The 15,000-nt window shown below is 29.6% G+C and overlaps 2 protein-coding genes across 2 annotated transcripts in view; both read right to left on the bottom strand.

The window, feature by feature from the left end:
• The window catches only part of LOC148303978 (uncharacterized), a 35,335-nt gene that overhangs the window by 7,466 nt on the left and 12,869 nt on the right, over positions 1–15,000 (bottom strand). The gene's annotated exons all lie outside the window — the stretch shown is intronic.
• LOC148303979 (anoctamin-1-like) lies at positions 1,087–13,381 on the bottom strand. The gene is made up of 13 exons (XM_088269047.1): positions 13,110–13,381; positions 12,252–12,409; positions 11,363–11,531; positions 11,050–11,282; positions 9,549–9,709; positions 8,560–8,792; positions 6,614–6,982; positions 5,136–5,273; positions 4,025–4,127; positions 3,357–3,562; positions 2,801–2,968; positions 2,130–2,249; positions 1,087–1,280 (listed from the first exon to the last, which is right to left on the bottom strand). The coding sequence occupies exons 1-13, from the start codon at positions 13,347–13,349 to the stop codon at positions 1,134–1,136; spliced, it is 2,445 nt and encodes an 814-aa protein (XP_088125173.1). The 5' UTR covers positions 13,350–13,381; the 3' UTR covers positions 1,087–1,133.

Genomic DNA, 15,000 nt, shown 5'->3' with positions numbered 1-15,000 from the left:
GAAAATGGAGTAATTGTTGTATGAGTGAAGTAAAAACCGCAAGATAATAATTTGCGAGTCACTAAGGATATACTGGTGTGTCATTCATAAAAAAAAACCGCCTTTATTGAAAATTATTCTTCAATGTTGATAACAATCCTTTCAGTGAATGTCCTTTGAATGATATATTTATAAAATAAGGTGAAAAAATTACGAAAATTGGATATCCTTCAAAATTCATTTGAAGGATAGGTTATTTTTATTTTTAAATTTTTCATATTGTAACAATGAATGATTTTAGAATAAATACAACAAAATACGTTCTCTCAGACAAATATGTGGCAAAACGTTGTATGATAGATTTTCGAATGGAAAAATAAGAAAAAAAGGAAAGAATGCAAGGCTGAGATAAGCATTATCGATAAAATAAAGAAAGGTGTGTTGAGATAGTTTGAGTATGTGGATCTAATGAGTGAAGAAAGAATAGTAAAACATATTTACAAGGCGATTTTTTTGGTAATAGAAGCAGAGGAAAACTAAGGACTACGTGGCAAAATCGAGTATTTTGAGTACTTGATAGTGGTCAGGTCAAAAATCGGAATAATCGGCAGGCACGTAAGAGGCGATTAATGAATGTGGAAGAGGCGAAGATTGTTTGCAAAGACAGAGTGATGTTGTGTTCTATTCTCTCTACCTACCCCCGTGGAGAAGCAGCGTGATGGTTTTTTAATACATGAAAATACATCGTAATGATGATTTAAAAAAAATTATGAAAACCCTAATAAAATTTTATACTACCATTATCATTTTTTTACTAGAGAAATGTGTGGTTTTATTATACACGCAAATATTTAAATTTTATATTTTTGTGAGCCTAAGCGATTCATTATTTAAATAGGTATCAAATTTTGATATAGATTGGGTCTACCCTAGTAAATATACGTCATTCGACGAGAAGAATTTGTGGTAAAAGAAATAATATTAGTAAAATATACTTCTTTGTGATAATGCATCAAAAAGATATTTACATACATATAAGATGAGTCAAGTTTTGAGTTGTTTTTTCAAAAGTGGCGTGAGGGGTATCTTGTTAATGAAAAAATTGGATTAGTAAAGTAAATTTAATCTCCAAAAAAATGTAGATATGAATCGATTTATCTTCTTGCTTTTGAAAGTGTAGCTTCGTATTTCATGATGATTTCCGTAGTGAGGTAAGCCTCTCTCTTTATTTGGTCATTCAGTTTGCGAGGCATGTCCGGTATTGCCCATCTGACTACTATTCGAACAATATTCACCACGTTCTAAAAAGAAATAAATAAACATATATATTAAAAACTGGATTAATTGTATAATATTTATGTATTCATTTTAAATCAAACACAGATTTTTTGAGTCTACTCACTGAGTCTACTAAAATCAATACATAAATTAAAATGGAGTTCTACAAATTAAACGCCAAATCAATAAATAAATGTATAATATTTATTCATTTATTTAACAGAATATAGGTACGTTAGCGGGCTTATTACTAAGAAGCAATATCTGCTAACCAACCAATAACAAATAAGTAATACTGGCACACGTCACCTCATACAGCCGTTCGAAATTCAAGACTAGATATTGCTTATTTGTACATTAGTATAAATGAAAAAAAAATACAATTGATCACAGTATGATTGTACAAAAAAATCAACATTACATTTTAATAAAGCTTCAGTTTGATGAAAACGAGGATGGACAGTTAGGGCGCTTGTGCACTACATAGAATTTTACCGTCCGGCAGTCCGTATTTTTCAAATAATAACGACTACGACAGTTAAGCGTGATCAAATTCACGCGCACCGTGATCACGCACCGATCTGAAGAAAGATGGGCAAAAGCACAAGCCAATCGTCGTTTTATCGCGCTAACTGAAGTTCCGGACGGTAAAATTCTGGGTAGTGCACAAACGTCCTTAAACCGCTTGTGCACTACACGGAATTTTACCGACGGCAGTCCGGTTTTGAAAAATGAAAGCGACTACGACAGTTTAGAGTGATCGAATTCATGCGCACCGTGATAATGCATCGATCAAGCGCACCGATCCCCAGCACAAGCCAAGTAAAATTCCGTGTAGTGCACAAGCGCTCTTAGGGTAATAATATACCGACCTGAAAAACGACGACAAATGCTAATCTGGCAACTAATACGTGCCAATAAATATGGGAATGCTCATATCTTTTTCCTTCGATTTCCCACGGAGGATTTCTGTAATCTCGATATCGACATACCTGAAAAGAAAAATAACCGATCACACATTTTACGGCTTGATAACAGATTTTATCAATGGAAATTATAAAAGTGCATTTTTTATTATTACAGGATAATATAAATTATTTTTCTTATTTTAATTTTGTAACAAAATTAATTGCTGTTAAATTATATGATACATTTTTTTTTATTTGATATCATTACAAAAAAATATTACAGTTCATTTGCTGGACATTTCTACTTTTAATATATCTTATGCTAGTTACATTGTGCCTCTCCAAAAAAGAAACTTAGCTCTTATACTTAGAGAGGGATTTACACTTAGAGAGGGATTGTTTATACTTATGAATGAAAAAATAGTTTTTTTTCTTTGTATTGTTTTCATACCTGTTTTTTTTTCAATTTACATGATTAAACAGCGTTTCATTTAAAATAACATTTCTGTTTACTTGCAAAATGTCTTATACTAATTACGACGTGCCTCTCCAAAAAGAGACTCAGCTCTTTTTCTTGGAGAGGGACTAACCTAAATATTATAAATATATTTAAATATTAATTCATGATCTCTCACCGCTATGTCTCCAAACGTTGAATTTAGGGGAGGTCCGTTTTCAAAATGATTCGTGTCGAAATACGCCAAGGAATGGTTCAAAAATCCTTTATCTGTATGATCTTGACTGACAACCATCGTATATACAAGCCGAGGAATAAAGTTCGATGTAAATGCTATGATGAAAGCCTAGAAAAATACACTCATATTTATTCATCTCGTCTGAATACAGTGAAACCCGGATTTGACATCCCCGGTTTCAACATTTTTCCGCCAATTGGGGGTAATAATTTCAGTCCCGGTATATTTACGTCAAAGATATAATATATCTGATATGACATATTATGTCATTCGATTTTTGACTCAATCTGTAATGTTTTTTTTTAAACATTATTCGCGATTTTTTTAAAATTCATTTTACAAAAAAATTAGACTTAAAATGTTTTTAAATATCCCCAATTAAGACGTTACCTCCATTTAGGTAAAAAAAAACGTTAAATTGAGGTTTAACTGTAATGTCATTTAAAAATCATATAATCATAATTTTGATGGGATTATAGTTTTAAGAGTATCTCACATTGACAATGACTGAAAATCTTCCCAAGACATCCATGATATTATACCAGACGCCGATGCTTTTACTTCGTTGAGGAATCGGCCTTCTGTGCTGTTTCAAAAATTTCTTGGCGTCTCGTCTCAGCTCTAAAATATTCACTAACAACGCGAAAAATGGCGCCAACGGAAAAGCGGCAACAAAAATCGTCACAAATCCATACTGCAAAACTAAAACGGAATATTCATTTTCATTAGTTTTGAATACTTTAAATATACCATGAATTTTATTAAGCATCAAAAAACTAACCATCTCAGTAGGCAGAGTACTAAACCAATCTGTCTGATAACAATCTTCGCCACTTCCACATTAATCCATTTTCTCACACTTACCTTCCAACTCTACATACTTTTCGATTATTCCTGACTACTTTCAAGTATTTGAAATACTTAATCATACCAAATCTTCTTCTGCCTCTATTTCCAAATACATTCGAATCATAAGTTTTGTTTTACTGTTCTTTCTTCACTCATCACTCAGTTGGAAAATACTTGTGTTTTAATAATATATATAACATATTTGTTGAACAATACTTGTGTTTTAATAAGTTATATAACACATTTGGTCGACAATACATGTGTTTTAATAAGATACATAACATATTTGTTGGACAATACTTGTGTTTTTTGTACCTATTTCAAGATATTCATCAAATAAACCCCTCACCGGCCATGGTAAGAGTTCATAATCTTCAACCCACTGTTGTTTCTCTTCTAACGTGAGATTATTGTTGGACTGAAACATAATAAAATAAAAATATATTTTTAATAACAATAAAAAAAAATATATATATATATATATATATATATATATATATATATATATATATATATATATATATATATATATATATATATATATATATATATATATATATATATATATATATATATATATATATATATATATATATATATGTATATAATAACAATAAAAATAAATTTCAACTAGCTATACCCAGCAACGTGTTGTTGTGGGAGTCTGGTTGAATAGAAAAGAAAAAAAAACAATATTTTTCAACATGTTTGTTTTGCTTGTGAAGCTATGATAACATTAAGAATCATTGAAACGGCAATGCAATTAAAAACATTGAAACTGCTAAGTGACAGCATCTGTCTAGAAGCACGCTGTCCGCCATGAGCAATTTTAAGTATTGCATGTGTTGATGCTACAAATAAGGTTTTATTACAGGTTATTGTATACAGTTTTAAATTGGAAGGCTTACAAAACAAATTGGACGTTTTATTGAATATAATATAAAAAATGGATTTTTTTTATCACATACACCATCAGTGTGAATACCTGCCCACATATTTTATTCTTAAGACTAGCAAGGCGTTGGCAAGCCTGCCTGGCGCGCTGTCATAGTTTATGCGCGCGATGTGTACTGAAGTTTTCAGACAAGATTTTCAATACTTGTTAGGATCACGAGAACTACTTTAATATATATATATATATATATATATATATATATATATATATATATATATATATATATATATATATATATATATATATATATATATATATATATATATATATATATATATACATATATATATATATATATATATATATATATAAATATATATATATATATATATATATATATATATATATATATATATATATATATATATATATATATATATATATATATATATATATATATATATATATACATAGTGAAAGACCTGTACCATGTGCATATATCGTACGTAAAAAGGTATTATATTTACAAACCTTGAATGATTTATAAACTTGCACCCCAGTTTTGAAAACGTTTTTTAAAAAATAAATAAAATATGAAAGGATCTTTCTTCCAATCATCGTAATAACCAATTGAATAAAAATTTCATGAAAACATCCCCCTGGACTGCACTGAAAAATAATAATAGAATTTAAATAATTTTACAAAATATGTCGACAAAAAATATTTCTTCTTTGAGTATTTTTACAATGTACAAAAACAAAAACGAGAAAATATATATGTAGTTTAAAAAACAAGTTCAGTTATCTCGGAGCGCACGACTGATCGATCATCTTGCCCTCATATCGTAGTCGTACAGGAGAAAGTGACCAAGTGCATTTTTTACAAAAAACGTGATCATTGACTATTTGACATCTTACTAGCTTAATATTGCCCTGAACAAAATCCCAAAGGATTTTAAATATGGAAGTTTAATATTATATATTGACTTGTTAAAAATGACTAACTGCATTGATGTTTATTATTTTGCCAAGCAAAAGTGGCTTAAATGGCCTTTCTGAACATTTTACGTTTTGTTAGTTGGTCACTTTTTCCTGTACGACTACGATATATTAAAGATTACATTAACTTTTTTACTGTTTATTCTATCGGACGCTAGTTTTTCTCAGTTACTAGATTATTTACCCTATGAAAGATATATCAATATAACAAGTTCAAATTAACATCTCATCAATTTGATGCAGTGCCCTTTGCGCCATTAGGTGCTAATAAAAGTCAGTAGAAGTATGTGATTAAGAAAGGAGATAAAGAATAAAACGTCACTTCCTTAATTGGGTGTAAAAAATATACAGCGCTATTTGATAAAATACATAAGAAAATAATAAAAATGAAAATGGCATTTTCTGGCGTTTCTCATGTGTGTGATTGTAATCCAGGATTCGGACCTCACATACTTATATAAGAATTTCTGCTTACTAAAAAGCTTCTTTACATCTCACCAATAGGTGTCTCTAGTAAAGTTCTAGTGATTCAAGAACAAGGTTTCTAAATTGGTTCATATATATAGAATTTGAGTAGTGTGGTTGTCAAAAATGGGTAGAATTGGCGAATGTTACACGTGTGTAAAGTGATCACTTAAACCAGCCTATGACGGTCGTCAGCCCCGTAAATGCACAGACTTCCATATTCTTCTTCATCTTTGATGAGATGTCAAAAAATAATATGAAATACATAAGATTTTAGAGTAGTAAAATATTAATGAAAAGGTTATACCCTGTAGGGTATGTTTTTTCATGGGAATTTTATGTTGAATCTCAAAATTTCAACTTATGCCACGTACATAATCAATAAAAATTGTCAATTTGATGTAATCACTTCACACCAAACGTGGAGCCACATGCTATCTGAACTAGTGTTTAAGACCACACGGTTGGGACGGTACACACAAAGAGGTCAAATAACAGGTTTTGCGACGTGTGATTTTTGTCAGAAAATCTTTAAATTGAGTTACCTCTTCTTGGCGAATTCCAAATATTTTATTATAACTCGAAGGGTGTCCTATAAATTTTCCTTTGAAAAAAGCTATATAAAATATCGAAGAATAATAATTCACAAATTGAAAAAGAAAGATTTTCAAAGTCAAACTGTCGTCGACTTCTGTTTGCGTTCTCAACAATTCCAGCTCCGTCAAGTGATACGCCACCCTTCCATAGACATGGTTGAGGATTGTAATCAATATTAAATTCAGTGCTGCTGCACTCGCTGGTATTATAACATCCTTATAAACTGCATTCTCTTTTGAGCCAAATATGAATTGAGATCTCGCTAAGGACATTCTGTAAAGGATTACACCGAAAACTGCGGCAAATGCCAGAGCTACCTGAAATTAAATAAAAATTCAAAATACAATATAATACTTGAAAACTATTGAAATGGAATAGGTGTGTACAGTATCGAACAGATTAATTGAAACAAAACTTTTTTTGTTGTACTTTCGTAAAAAGTTTTATAAAATCTTTTGTTTTTTAGTTATATCACAAATTAATTAATACTATCTCATTTGAGTTCCATCAAAAATTTTACTCTTCTTGGCATCTATTATATAAGGTTTTGGCACGTGAATGTCATTTTTTCGTCTCGAAACCATAACTGTAATCAATTTTGGAGAGCCGATTCTACAGATTGCCGATATATTTTCAATAAGGTTTATGTCTGGTAAATTTTTGATCAGTTCATTGTTTTTGTGTGAAAAATTTCATCGTTTTCTTTTTATTTTTAGCAGGGGGTTAAATTCTGCTGAAATATTCCATTACCATTTGACCTTTTTTTTTATATCTCTTGTAGTATCTTTTCCTAGTAGAATTGGGTGATACTTCTCGCTATTCATCATCTCAGTCACTGAAAAAAGCAGCCCTGGTCTATAATACGAGGAAATTCCCCAAAACATTTTTTTAGAGGGTGTTGAAAATAAGAAAAAAAGGTTTGTTTCAATTAATCTGTTCGATAATGTATGTTAAGTGATAGAGGTACACCAGTAAAAGCTGCTAAACTATAACTAAATGATGATTATTTTAATAACTTTTATCTAAAAGTTGATAATAACTATTAAATAAAAGTTATTGCGGTGGAAACCATGAGACATAGGAGGAATAGGCAGGCCCCAGAAAAGATGGGACAGAGTGACATAGTCCCCGTCGCGGGTAGTAAGTGGATCAAAAATGGCTCAACGAGAGAAGTCTGGAAAAAAATAGAAAAGGCCTATATCCAGCAGTGGAGAGACAACTGACAAAAAAGAGAAGAAGATTTATTAGATAAAAACTATTAATAATTAAAAACGGTTATCTGATAGTTATTAATAACGTTGAGATAACTTTCAGTTATCATCGAATATTACATGCTAGATTAAATTCCATTCCGAAAAAACGTTCGCAAAAAATCGACATCAGATTATGAAATAATGCTTTTTTAAGACGTTCGATGCCAACTACGAGATATCTCGTAGGTTGTTTACTTGTTCAACGAGTGATCTTGTCCTTTATTCCTTTCCATATTTGTACAGGTACGAGGAAACTCGTAACATAACAGTGTAAATATAAATATGTGGCCTTAGGAAAGGGAATGAAACATCAGGTTCGTCTTAAATGAACAGAAAATACAATTATTTACATTTTTATTATTTGATTATTACTATATGCTATGATATGATTGACGTTTTTTTTAAAATAAAACATAATTAAATCGAATTGTCTCTTTAAAAGAGGAAGAAGAAGAATGTTCGGATAATGATGTTCAGAGATTTCAAAGGATAATTCTGTTTTACGAACTTAAATCTATTTTAAATCTGGCTTCGCAATATTAAAATAAAAATAGTTGAATGTTTTTTATTTGATTTAAAATTAAGGTGCTTATTTTAGTCCAAAAATACGGTAAACCTTACTGAAAATAATATATAATTACCAAAAATAAGACAACCGTGTAGCTGAGTATCATAAAAGGTATCCTGACTCGCCAGAAGGATACGGAGGGTTCAAGTCGCTGGGTGACCACATTTAGTTTTTGCTTTTTAGAATCTTTCAACTTAGCCAGGTACTTTGGGCGCGGGTGTTCGGCCTCTAGATCGAAGCCCGTGAGCCCCCATTTATGACCTATCTCTGCTGAATAACGCTTCCACATCTCCAGGTAAAGAGATCCTGAAAAAAAAAGAAAATATGTACAAAGCGAACGCAGTATTCATCGTTATGTTTAACCAGTTAATGCTTTAGAACGGTGCATGTATTGTATCGCGCCAACGTATTTTGATTTGTTTGCGTTACTAAATAAATAACCGAACTGATCTCGTCGGTTACAACTTGACGCTTTTTATTAGAATTAATTGGAAATTCTTCGAAAAATGACCCAGTTTTTTCTTTGAATCTTTGCATCGTTTTTTTATTATTATTGTTACTTTTGCATTATTTTTGCTGATTTTTCGTTATGTAAAAAGTAATCGTAAAATAAAGGTCAAGAATTCTACCACGAATACAAGCATCATAAAATATCTCTCCTGATTTATACAAAAAATAAATAAAAACAAAACTATACAGATACAGGAAAATTAAATAATTTTTCCCTACTTAATGATGGAAGAGTAATTTTTATTTTATTACATCAATATTTTTGTTTTTTATATGACAATTTGTATTTTATGTTTTTTTTTAATCTTCTAATTCTATCTACCATCTGATTGAAAACAGCTATATATGGTATTGATACGTTATGATCAATATCACTAGTCTGTTTTTGGTTGGTTGGAAGATATTGCTTTTTAGCAATAAGCCCGCCAATGTACTTATTTATTTTCTGTACATGAAGTTTAAATAAAATAAAAAATATTTTCATTTATGTATTAGTATTATTTTTTAAATTAAAATGTTATAAATATTTCGAATATTGAATAATATATTTACCCCAGAGTGACATGAAGACAGCGAATGTTACAGTGTAGTTGTTATCAAAAAGGTATGTGAGTTTAGCTTGGACACAGGAATCGTGGAGATTCCAATAGTCGCAAAGGACATTACATCGAGGGCACATTGTTATGTTCAGGCTCGTGTCGCATATATCATTGCTGAAATTTAAATACAGATGTATTATTTATTTTATAATATTTTTAATTAATAGTTATAGTCAGAAATCCCATTTATTTAAACGTGAAATATTTTTCATTTTATTCAGTCCGATGATCGCTACCTAAAACCTCATGAAACGAAAACATTTTTTAAAGGAATTACTCGTGAAGCTATTTTGAAAGGCTTGTCTGAAGGTAGGATAATAATGGTAGGAAAGAATGATGTAAAATACATCACAAACACTCTGTACAATTTAAAGTAAATATATATCGAATTCATTATTCTTTTTCCAAGCAGCGGGAATAAAACCCACAATGTCAGCTTAGTTGTCGAGTGTCTATTCAGCTGCCCAATGGTGTCTGTAGATAACAGTGGTAACTTGTAATCATACTACTCTCTCTTTGGTGTCAACTCTCACTCAGATCGACTACTCATCTTTGAGCGGCACGCGTGAGGCCAAACTAATAATAGCATAAAAAGTGTACGTTTTTTTAAAGATGAGAGTTGCATTTATCATTTACCTTACTTATTTTGTACAAGGTTTACAGATCATTAAGTGAATTTTTGTTTCTTCTAGCTAAAAAGCATTTTTTATTTTGCAACATCTTATTGAACATCTGCACACGTTGCCAATGCATGATTTTTTTTCTTTATTTTAAATTCAAATACAAAAAAAAATATGAATAAAATATAAATACAAAATAAGATCCCACAAAGGCATGGCCTGTGTGTGGGTATACAATATAATTTAGGTCATAGTAAAGGGTATAAGGGTATAGGTATTATAAGTAGAACTAGAATAATAGTGTTAATATAAAATACAAAAAATACTTGACTATAAGAAAAAAAAAAATTAAATAAAATTAAAAACTTAAAAACATAAAAAAGATGAAAAAGTAAAAAGTAAAAAGTTAGCAAGCATGTACTACATGAGTGATACGTCTACAAGAAAAAGGAGCTTAAATCTGTCTCTTCAATAAACAATCTAAGCAAAATTTTAAATCTACACAAACTTAGGTAATTAACATCTAAAAAATAGTCTTTGATTGAATATAAGTTTTTTCTTATTAAAATATCGATTATCAAAGTTAGTCGCAAACTACCCACGGTTGTAAAAATATCAGTGACATCTATGATACGAGTACATGTATTAGCAAATAATACCTGTAAATTCGGTTACGTCATTTTAGTACTATTGAGTCTATACTGCAGCTGTCTTATTTACAAATATCAAATATGATTGACGTAGGATGCCATTTGCAAAAATTATAACATCTTCCGATAGGGTGATTAGTTTTGCGCCACCTGTATAACACCAATTATGTATATATTTTCATACCTGTAGGAATTTTTATGGAGAGAAGTGGCCCCAAATACGAAGCAAATTATTCCAAATAAAGATGCCGGAATCAACATGTGGGTGTAGAACCCAAACCAAGCAAAATAGAGAGCAAATTTAATACCAAAATAGTCTTTAATACTATCTATCGGTTGGTAGTGGATCCAATTCTTCATATTTGCCCATTTCGATATGAGCAAAGACCTTTTTGTTTCAGGCTTCAAATAGCTTCCCTGCAAGAATTGAAAAAGAAAAAAATGCAATATTTTACTTGTAAAAATATAATATCATTTTTGAAGTATTTTTTACATACGTCATGTAAAGGATAAGCGGCCTTGTAGGTTCCATTTCCGAGTAGACGGTCTATACCAAAATCAAATACTGCCAAAGGATCTGTGTTGTAACTAACCCTTTCTAATATGAATGCTACGACGCTGATCCTTACAGCCTCGGGAAAAAATGATGGATTATCTACATCAAATCTGAAATTAAAAAGATTCAAAATTATCTTTAAAGTTGTACTCTCAAATATGCAACGTTAGTGAACGACTGGCTGTCACACGTGTTTCCGCGCACATTTAAAAAAATATGTATTAAAAATAAAAAAATAATATTTCTTAACTTTCAGTAACCCTTTTTCATTCAAAACCATATATTTATTTCGAAGAAAAACTTATTTGTTCAATACGAAAAGGTGTTTTATGCAACAAAACAAAAAATCACGTAAAATGTTACCTGTATGTTGATTTCACTGATTATACTGATTTATATTAGGCCTTAAGGCGGGATTATCAATATCCTGCAATTTAAATTTCTTTAAACCCAGGTAACCTTTGACGTAATTTAATTTTTTGTTTTTTTGTTTATTTTTGTAATAAAAAATTAAGATTTTCTTTGAATTAAAAATGAAAAGATATGGTTTTGAAAAGAAATCAGTTATAGAAAGGTAAGGAGTTAAAAAATATATAAAAATATTTTAATACATTTTTTTAAAGTCAAATTTCAATAAACATTCTTAAAAAATTGAGCGTTGAGAGACGTCTAGCTCTCAGCGCGGCCGAAAGAGATCTCAGCTGTAACTTATTTTGTAAAAAATATTTATTGTTATATTTGTTTCACACCATTTGGCCACGAAAATGATCCTTTTTATCTATATAGATGTGAATAGTTAAACATGAAAACATTTTGAATTAATTCCTTACAAGTAATGCTTACTCCTGTCGAATTCCGCAGTTAATTCATATTTACGTTTAGGAAAGTATTCGGGATCTATATTAATGAATCTCAGCATTACGTTAATATTTTCCATTACAGTGTCCATAAAGTAATGATTTTCTAAAATCTCCTCTTGACCAGGAATCTGAAATAGATTTGGATAGATGTGTACTTCGGATAAACAAGGTTATCAGCCCCTGAAATAAATATTTTTAAATTACCTTTTAAAGGCTTAAAATTAATTATTTCGTTTGAAATTAAGCAATATTGCAGATATTTGAAAAACAAATTGTGTGCTTTTTATTTAAATTAAAAGTTTGTATCACTATTATCAACATAGTTATCGTCACTTCTCTGTTGGAGTAAATAGAGAGGATGGAAAGTCACACCTATCTATCGTAAAATACACTCCTAATATTAGATGTAGAGACATAATATACGCTCACCAAACAAGGTGTTTTGGTTTAATTAAAAAAAACGAAATTGAAAAATTGTAAGGAATTCAATTATTTAAAAAAATGACTGACAAAAAAAATAAAATAAAATTCGTCGTAAAACCAGTATGTGTGTGTAAACGTCTAAACGTTCAGATAAAATCATTGTTGACACCATTCATAATATTATCTTTGATTAAAAATTGGCTACCTCAAATTTAAAAATGTTTTATAGATAATAATAACATACATGATCAGTATGGCTAATAAGTAAAGGGCGCCAACAACTCCTTGTTTACCCTACGCATTTTTCAGTAGAAATTAAGATGAAAATCATAATTTATTTTATTGATTATTTTATTAAACATTTGGGAACATAGAACGACGATATTATCGTAAATTTGGTCTTACGTTTTTCATTGGAAGTCGTATTTTCATGATTTCAGCGTACCGGCATAGTACTTCCTGTGTTGCATGTATTTTGACAAAACAAAGCTTTCCATCATCGTCTTTGGTTAATTCTAATCCTTCTTCTATTAAATTTTGTTCAAATATCTCTCTATACTGGTTTTGAAGTCTTGTACTATGAAAGGTCTCAAATACCAAGACGAAATCGTCGGACCAAGAATTATTGTCATTTTCAGTCTTCATTATTATTTAAATAATTATATTTACCCTGAAACTTCAAAAAAATCATTAATACACATAATGTATTATAAAATTTCGATTAACACTTTCAATAAGATTAAGAAAGAATGAAGTATTTATCTTATCTAGAAATTAAGAAAAAATACTATAAAAATCTAGAAAAGGTACCTTTTTTTCCATGTAACATTATTTATGATTACTATTTTGATTCCTTTGCGTAATCTATGCAGCTTTGAGATGAGGTATATGTTTAAATAAAATATAACCAAATATTTATATTTGAAAAAAAAATGTTCCTGCTTGTCATACTTTCTTTATAATTTCATAGTTATATGTAAAAAGAAAAAGAACAATCATAAAAAAATATTGTTAACAGCGAAAAATGTATACAAATGATGTTACAAGACCAGGTCGTAAATAAACGTATGTTTTAAATTACTGTACAATCTAAATTAAATAGATTTATTATGACCTGCTTATAAACCTCTTCATTACGTAGAGTGATAAGATATATAATTAAGAAATATGCATTTATTAAAAGTAACAATTTCACTCCTTACCTTCAAGATGGTACATTATCGATATAAATGCTGAAACAGCATGGCACAGAAAAGATATACATTTAAAGAAGTAAAAATAAAACTAATATGCCACAAAATTAACCCTTGATTTGTAAAATAAATCAAGAACTCTGTTTTGTTTACAAGTAATATGAGGTAAACCGAACGTGTTTCTATTAAAAATGTACAAAATTATGATTCCTATCTTATCTATACAAATTTACTCAATTCCAGAGATAAATAAGATATGAGAAGCTTATTGGGGAGATAAAATGGTTCACATTTGAATTCGAAAAAAGTTGTAAACGGTTATGTAAATAGTTTATCGGTTGAGATTATCTTAACTGACTTTATGGGGACAGCGTAGGTAAAATATACATCTAGGCCAACTTTGTTTTTATGTAGAGGCACCCCCATACAAGATCATCCAATAAAATACAATAAATGCATTTCGGTACAGTTTTTTTTAAATGCATTTATCGTTGTTTATTCCGCTTAAAGCAGAATTTATAAAATTATGAAATTTGGTAAAGATGCAAGAACTATTAATGTATTTTATGTTTTTTATTTTTTATTTTTGGGGTCCAAAATGTTTTTTAAGCTAGGAGCTTAATTCTCTTGATTGAACGATCTTTTATATATTTGCGATAGACCGGTTGGACCACCTTGCTTAAAACTAATAAATTATTAACTTAGCCAGACATTTGGCCGAATGAAAATTTCGAGTTTGATGTCCAAATCTTTATTCACAAATCTAGGTTTCTCCACGTTTGGGAATTATTTTTACATTATCACATCTCAACAAAGATAAAGACTTCCATCTTCTTTTATATAAAGAGGGACGATAGATGTCAAATAGAGACACCTATAAATTTACATTATTATTATTGGTGAACTAATAAAAATATTAGTATTAAGTATTATTATTAAATATTAAGTATTTTTAGTATTAATGAACTAATAAAAAAATGCGGTACACTCAACACACCATGAGGTTTAAATTAAGGGGAAAAATAAGTAAACGCTGGTTTCCTTAATTTATTAATAATAGCTGTTAAATTAATTTTTTTTTATTATTTGTTTACAGAGACAAG

Source organism: Brachycentrus maculatus, unplaced genomic scaffold, assembly GCF_059751285.1.
Source record: "Brachycentrus maculatus isolate JH-2025_06_01 unplaced genomic scaffold, ASM5975128v1 h1tg000336l, whole genome shotgun sequence".
NCBI lineage: Eukaryota > Metazoa > Arthropoda > Insecta > Trichoptera > Brachycentridae > Brachycentrus > Brachycentrus maculatus.
The sequence above is the reverse complement of the archived record's forward strand: the minus strand, read 5'-3'. Positions and strand labels throughout refer to the sequence as shown.

Bases quoted from the DNA above. Each gene is read 5' to 3' on its own strand.
- LOC148303979 (XM_088269047.1), bottom strand. From the start codon at position 13,349: ATGAAGACTGAAAATGACAATAATTCTTGGTCCGACGATTTCGTCTTG. The intron at 5,274-6,613 runs GTAACTCAATTT...ATTATTTTTCAG, and splicing joins TTGGAATTCGCCAAGAAGAG to TGCAGTCCAGGGGGATGTTT. The intron at 1,281-2,129 runs GTCGGTATATTA...ATTTCTTTTTAG, and splicing joins CATTTGTCGTCGTTTTTCAG to AACGTGGTGAATATTGTTCG.